The sequence below is a fragment of the Thunnus albacares genome, chromosome 8, assembly GCF_914725855.1.
Source record: "Thunnus albacares chromosome 8, fThuAlb1.1, whole genome shotgun sequence".
Lineage (NCBI taxonomy): Eukaryota > Metazoa > Chordata > Actinopteri > Scombriformes > Scombridae > Thunnus > Thunnus albacares.
In genome coordinates this window covers 19,821,311-19,829,009 of record NC_058113.1, presented here as the reverse complement: position 1 = coordinate 19,829,009, position 7,699 = coordinate 19,821,311, and the positions used below count along the sequence as shown (strand labels likewise).

Genomic DNA, 7,699 nt, shown 5'->3' with positions numbered 1-7,699 from the left:
CTCACCTTTACACTTAAACTCAGTGTATATTACAACATTTATACCCACATTATGTTTTTTCAGAAGTAAAAAAAAAATAAACATCATGCCAAATTGACGGTTTGCGGGGGAAACTTTTTAGACGTTGCCTAGGCGGCACCATGCGCGGAGCCGCCTATTGTTCTAGCCGCGAGCCCTGGCCTTGGTGCTGAAACGATGCTTCTTGACGTGAAGCCGAAGCGCGCGGCCGATGACGCGCACGCAGTCACGACTACTACAGCTGTTCACGCCCGGGCCCGAAATTCACGCTCACACACCCACATAGAGTAAAATGTGTGACAGGGAAAAGGAGACATAGCTCGGGGTTGGAGTTGGCCTACTTTACTTTACAGCGTGCACTTTGGAAAACCGGTTGAAATTGATCTAATAATAATTCACTGAGATGTGTAAAGGAAAGAAATGGCAGCATCAACGTTATTCCAAAAAAAAAAAAAAAACTAAGTGCCAGATCATAATCTCTCTTGTCTTTGAGGAGTGGGTGCGTGTCGAGATTCTTGGAAGCAGAGAGCATTGAGTGAAAAGAGAGAGTCAGAGGGTTCATGGTAATTTACTCCAAAAGGTCACCATCTGCCTGCCTTGCCTCGTGCCCTCTGTGAGAGCAGCTTCACCCGCCACATTCATCCAACATATATAGGCTACACCCCACCCATACAGCACACACAGCACACATGCACACTTGCATGTTTATCACCATCCTATGGGGGCTTCTTGCAAACCCAATGCACCGGCAGGAGAGGCACGCAACGGCCGCACGCAGCGCCCCGAGGATGTGAACGGTGCGCAGGCAACGGGCGGGAGGGCAGCACGCCACCGGAGCTGTTAAGCCTCCCTGCACGATGGAGAATAAACGGTTACAATGCACGCGAAGTGCAAGAACAAGGATGCTGAGGAGGGAAAAACCTTTAACTCTGTGTTATACAGCTTTTTTTGTAAGCGAAGCAAAAGCTGATAAGTTGAGGCTTTCTTAAAGGAGGGGTGAACTAGAAAAAGAAACAGCAAACAAGTCAAATGTTATGAAAAAGTAATACCTTGGCAAACAAGTGCAGCATCCTTGTAATTTCCTAGAAACGCCTTGTTCTCTGTCATTTCCTGGGAATTTGTGGGGTTTACTTTCCAGTTTCCAGTTTATAGGCTGATTCCCATTTGGGGGGAACCTCAGTATTGCACCAACATCCAACCACAGCACTTTTGCAACTGCCCTTTTTAAACTTTCAGTGTTTTCTTCCCAGCTTTCACTTTAACTGTTGGCCTTCTACTCAGAAATACTTCCAGCCTCTCCTACATCTACACCTCAGGCGCTAAGACATATATGACCTCTCTGAAATTGGCAGAAATTGATTTTTTCTTATCATGCACCGTAGGCTCAGAATAATCTGCATGATAAACTTCATTTGGAAACACTGTCTTTGGATCTCAGAACCACAGATCACATCAAAACAATGAAGCACTTTGTTTATTTCATGTGGTGCTTTAAATAAATGTTGTCAAACGACTGTGATCTGGCTGATTTTATGGTGATGTTATGGTCAGTTCTCTCATGTAAAAGACAGTGTATCTCAAGAGACTTCCTGGTAAAATATTTGGATGACCAAGTCAAGCTTGTACAACAAAGCTTACTACTCAATGTTCTGACAAAAACAAGAACGTTTTTTTTTTATTAGACAAGCAAGCAAACAACTAATCCTAATGCAGACATTTACCATGTAGGTGACTCATTTCAGAGGCCTTGTCATGTATGTCTGAGACTCAATGGCGCCATCATTTGGAGGAAATGTCCATGACACCCTTATTCATTGGACAAAATCAAATATGACACACCACTTAATTCATCTGTTGTTTCAGTTTTATTTAAAATGAAGCATTGAGATTGTAATTTTTCCACACTGTTTTTTTTTTGTTTGTTTTGTTTTTGCGTAATAAAAAAAAACTCCATATATCAGTGATAACAATCTCATAAACTCTGGTGGTAACAAAGGAAATTTGCTACAGCTTAACACAAAAATAAATTACATGTTCTTTAGATAATAGATAAATTACTATCCTTTTTTATTTTTTTTTAATATAAAATGTAATTTTTTACTACAAGGGATTAAAGACAAGGATGACACATTCAAAGCCATGATCACAAAACACACAACACATGCACGCACACAAACACACACACAAAATGACAAACATTGAAAATTCAAGAGTACATTAAAATCACTGATTTTCTTGTCGAAATGCAAATTACAATAGTTATATGACAGTTAGATGTGAATAAATGCAGTCTACAACAACACTTCTGATAACTCAACTCTACTCAGTTATAAAACATAAGCGCCGACTATGTTCAAAAGAAATTATAGACATTAAAACATATCTGACAAATATACAGACTCCTCACCTTTGAGTGGGCAGGGTGTGTGTGTGAGTTTGTGGTGGGAGGTGTGGGAGACAGCAAAGTAAAAACAGTCAATATACGAGAAAAAAAGAGGAAAAAGAGAGAGCACTTACACACATATACAGAGGTTATCACGTCAATATGCAAAATATTTACTTTCAGGTCAAAGTAGAATGTATTTGATCCATATCATAATCAATTTTGAAAGAAAGCAGCTTTCTCAGCCTCCATCTGAGATTATAGTAAAGTAGGTGCTAATGGATGCAGACTGACTTAACATAAACTGAGCAGTTTGTTCCGTCAGATTCACTTATTGTGGCTTCATCTATTCTCACAGGACAGATTAATTAATCTCCTCCCAGGCCAGCGAAAAGGGAAGCAAACACAGGAGATTCTGAGAAGAGTTGAGGAAATGGGGAGCGCACAACTGTTATGGTGTCATTATCACCGAGATGGAAAATCAGGTCAGTCAGGAGTGAATCACTTTACATATATTCAAACTTGTGCGTCATTTAGTTGATGATTAAAATCGATATTCTGTTCTTATTGTTAAAAAATCCAACAAAAGACGAAAACCAATAACGAATCGATACTAACAAATATTGTCTGTGTAGCCAAAGGCTGATATAGCTTATTCCTCTGTGCCATAGAGCTCCATTATCTGTGTTATGTGACATGTTTCTTCATTACAATGAACACGGACACTGTGGTTTATTTTGAGTCAATCTCACATACAGTACACTGTAACTGCTACTGTAAATACTCCCTAACAATTGCACTATTTACTCACGTTATAGTAACATTTGCCAAAAACTGCAGACATTTTTAAGCTTTTTTCAAAAATAAAATGATACATTTGCAGCTCAATTCTCAAGATTTACATCTTCAATAGGAATCAGTGTGTTTGAAGCTGAGAAAGACAGACAAATGCATTGTTGGTTTTGTCTGTTCATGTGACTTGGTGACAATAAGTTTATAACAGCACCAGTTTTATCCTTGAACTTCACTTGGTAAATTAAAATCATGTCTGTTATGTCTCATGTCTTAAAGTGAGCAGCAGTGTCAGTTTTCACACCTTAGCTGCAGATTTTAACACAACTCCCACAGTTGTCTTCAGTCTAACTGACACGAATACGTTGAGGGACTGAACAGAGTCGGTGCCGCCTGTTTAACATCCCGCATCTAATATCCTTGTAGTTTGGGAAGAATCTCACCTCTGTCGTCCCGCTCAGATATATTTGGTCACTTACTGCCACCCCTTTGGTTTATCTGTTCAAATACTGAGCTGAACAATAAGAGGACACTTGAGGAAATATTTTTGGCAAACATAAAAGACAGACAATATGTAAATGAAATCCTTCTAGCTTAGTTGGGGGTAGCCACTGTAGCACAGTGGGGGACATCTGCAGTGTACAGAAACACAGTAGATCTATTCCAGTAGATCTTTAGCACACATAGTACTACACAGTTTATCTGGCACGCATGGTAATTACTTATTCAGCACATTTCTTTTTATAATTAGTGGTACAGTATGCATGTCTGACTATGTCTGTTGTAAGATCCTGCAGATTAGGAGGGATCTTTAAAAAAAACAACTAGTTGTGCTGTTGAAACACAGCTGTTTCCAAAGTGAGCACCTTCCGTTACAATCACTCAGCCATAGAAATGGGCCTCCAAGAGTGGAAATCACAGCAAATGTATCACTCAGCCCTGTGTGACACATTATGAACCTGTTAAAGCTAACGTAGGAAGTAAACAGAAGCAAGCTCAGTGGAATATGTGGTTCTAAGACGCAATATAAAATGTAACTGTATACAGAGAACTGGAAAAAAAGAACCAACCGTCTGATTTCACAGTGTTTTGACCTGAAGAATCAGGAGAAAATAGCTAAATGTTTTGTGAACAACATGCCATCACAGGTGTTAACGTCTACTCTGGGTTGTCCATTTCTACAGATTTGTCATTTCAGGGGGGTGATCAGCCCCTTTGACCTAATCCTTGACTTCTTGCACACTTGGGCTGTCTGTGATTGGCCGGTCAATGCCTCTTGGTGCGCTGGGCACTCTGGGTGCATGAGGCACAGCAGGCGGTCTTATAGTAGGAGTAAACGCACAGCCTGGCCTGCACCACCATCATGCAGTTATGCCGTCTGTCCCGGCAGTTTTCATCTATGATTAGAGAGGACGAGAGAGAGGTTGGTGGAGAACAAGACAGTGATTGAAAATACACACAAATAAATCACATTGAACACACACACCAACCTGAGACTTGTGGACTGCAGGGTATTGTGTTGCAGATCTGTTCCTGTTCAGGTTTGGTATCAAAATCACATTCGTGGTTGTGCTTTTTGTCTGATGTTAGACACCGTACCTCCCTCATCTGTAGGCCTTTTCCACAAGAACGTGAGCACTGAGAACAAAAGCAGAGACATAGTGTAAATAATATGGTTATACATTAAATATTATTTAATATGGCATGAGAAATACACAATACGCTGAGTTGTTCAAGCTAATTTTGTTTGTTCTGTCTTGTCCATTTTCTGCTTTTTTTTAATTATGCTTTTACAGATACAAGCTTCATGAATACCATTCAGAAAGCCTATCACTGATCTGCCGCTACTCAGGAACAGATATAAGGCTGATTTGTATATATTTGAAAGTCCTTAAGCCTTTCCGTTTCCCTCGTCTCTCACCGCGCTCCACTCCGTTGTGAACCACTGTGGCTGACATTCTCCCATCTCACACTCTTGGACCGCAGCGGGCTTGTCCAGATGAGAACACTCGCTGGCTGGTACGACAGTAAAATCATTCCCCATCTTCTGGACACAAATGATGTCTCGTCGCTGAGTTCCATTCCCACACGGGACATTGCACTGCAAACAACAAGGAGTCAGTCATATGCATCAGAATTACCATTACTTGACAGTGTAATAGGAGCTGCCGATATAAGCTGTCAGTCAATTTATCAGTATATGCAAATGAATAGCAAAAATAAATATAAACCAATATAGTTACTGGATTCTTTAAGCTGTTAAATATCAATATTGGTATCAGCTGATATAATTCAAAGCTGCCTCTGTCAAAAAATGGCCATATACAATACTTCAAAACTAATTTTCTGTCATTCTTCTCTTTAGTTCATTCATTCCTCCTCTCAGCCTTCTTCATTCCCTCCTTCTTACCTGTGTCCAGGGGCTGCCGTACCACATGGTTGTTGGCACACAGGGACCCCCGTTGCAGGCCTTCATCTCTGCCGGTTTATCCCCAACACAGTCCCCTCCTCCTCCGCCCTCTCTGACGCCTCCTCGGGTTAGACACACCACCTCCCTCCTCTGCACCCCGGGGCCACACTGCGCCGAACACTGAGGGACAGATGCAAAGTGGAAGAGCATGTTGAGGATTACTGTGAAGTGCATGTTTGTTCCTTTTTGCATCTGTGTGTGTGTGTGTGTGTGTGTGTGTGTGTGTGCTACTCACAGTGTTGGACCAGTCAGTGAAGTACCAGTTAGTAACACAGGGCCCCATGTTGCACTCCTCACTTCCCTGCGGGCGAGACCTGGAGTTGCACTCTTTGTCGTTCACCACGCTGCCTTGATCGCTGACGCAACGCACACTCCTTGTCCTCCTTCCTACTCCGCAGTCCACTGAGCACTGTGACAGAGAGAGAGAGAGACAGGAAAGAGGAAAAACAAGAGAAGAAATAGATGACAGAAAGGACATCATATAAAAGATCCACAGAAAGTAACATTCCCACCTTCACCAAAATAATTAGCCAATTAAACTAACTAGTGGACAAAAAAAGTTCCCGGTTGATCATCAATCAATTAATCACTTTATTTGTGTGGAAATGGTTATTCATGTGCAGCAGTAAACCAGAAACGCAAGATAAACATTCAGCACAAAAATGGCACATGATGTACAAACAAATATAAATGGGTAAAAACAGAGTACACAAATAAGGTAAATTATAAAACTATAAACAGCTGTTTGTTAGTTTTAAAAATTCACAGAATTGTTTGCTTTTTCTATGATTGACATCTATTATAATTTTTGCAGCTTATCCAAAATGTGTGACTGATTAAATGAAAAAAAATTTATACATTAACCATGATTAAAAATGATTATTTGTTGCCAACAAACACTGTGTCTGCAGCGGTCTTGAAAGTACTGGAATAGTTTTATGCTGACATAATTAAAGCATTTTAAAATTTACGATGTAGATATAGTGCCATAGTTTTCCCTTTTTAAGAGTTTTTATTCAAAGTAACAAGCCAAAATTAAAATGAACTCCATGCACACAAGCATGCATGCTTATTTTAACCCCACCCTCATTCTCTCTCTGTGTCTGTGTTATGTTTGCAGATGCTGAGATACACTGCTTGGTCTCTCGTTTCCATGTATACACACACACACAAACAAACACACACACACACACACACACACACACACACACACACACACACACAAGCAGATGCGGTCACATACTGGTGTTGTTGACTTACCGTGCTCCAGTCGGAGCTGACCTCCCAGTGGGAGCAGAGGCGGAGCTGGCATGCCTGTGTGGACTCTGGCGGATCGAGGTTGGCACAGCGCTGAGGGTGGACCATGGTGGAGCGGTTCCCAAAGCTTTGCCTGCACTGGAGCTGCCTCTGCTGTACCCCGGCCCCGCAGGACACACTGCACTCTGACCAAGCACTGGCCTCCCAGCTAACAGACAGAGAGTGGACGGAAAATCACACATAAGTCACATGGCTCTACTATCTACATAACATCTAACATTTTAGCATTCACAGGTGTTCAAGTATGTCTATGCAAAGAAATCACTGCACTCATTTATGTTGTGATGCTTATGATGCATGGCCACTGTGTGTCCTCTTTAGTTGTATGAAAGAGGGAACAAAATCCACAGTCCTCGCTTTGTGTAAGTTTAGCTGATGCCAGAGTAATATGAGACTTCAGCAGTATGAATTACACAAATCAAGTGGGTTTCGAAATTACGAAATTCCCTCTTTGTGTGTCTCTGGACTGTGTTTACTTGCTGAGCCACAGGGGAGGCACAGTAACAAAAAGACTAACTTTTGTACACAACAGACTGTAACTTTGGAAGTTACCTTCTTGATTTGACAATCTGCAACTAAGCCTCATTTTAGCTTTGGTTAAGCTTAAGAATGCATTTTTGAAGGTGGAAATGTTTGCACAGAATGAGATTCCTATCTCTTACATTGGAATCAGAGCCAGTATGGACAGGAGGTGCAATAACAATGACCAAAATATGTTT

General features: G+C 41.1%; 1 protein-coding gene across 1 annotated transcript in view; it reads right to left on the bottom strand.

The window, feature by feature from the left end:
- Positions 1-1,860: 1,860 nt before the first annotated feature.
- The window catches only part of adamtsl4 (ADAMTS-like 4), a 38,109-nt gene continuing 32,270 nt past the window's right edge, over positions 1,861-7,699 (bottom strand). Inside the window, exons 12-17 of the mRNA XM_044358602.1 lie at positions 6,924-7,128; positions 5,899-6,072; positions 5,604-5,783; positions 5,115-5,294; positions 4,684-4,831; positions 1,861-4,590 (exon numbers count right to left, since the gene is read on the bottom strand). Of these exons, the coding sequence (XP_044214537.1) occupies positions 4,460-4,590; positions 4,684-4,831; positions 5,115-5,294; positions 5,604-5,783; positions 5,899-6,072; positions 6,924-7,128 (1,018 nt within the window). The 3' untranslated portion in view covers positions 1,861-4,459. The remainder of the gene's footprint in view (positions 4,591-4,683; positions 4,832-5,114; positions 5,295-5,603; positions 5,784-5,898; positions 6,073-6,923; positions 7,129-7,699) is intronic.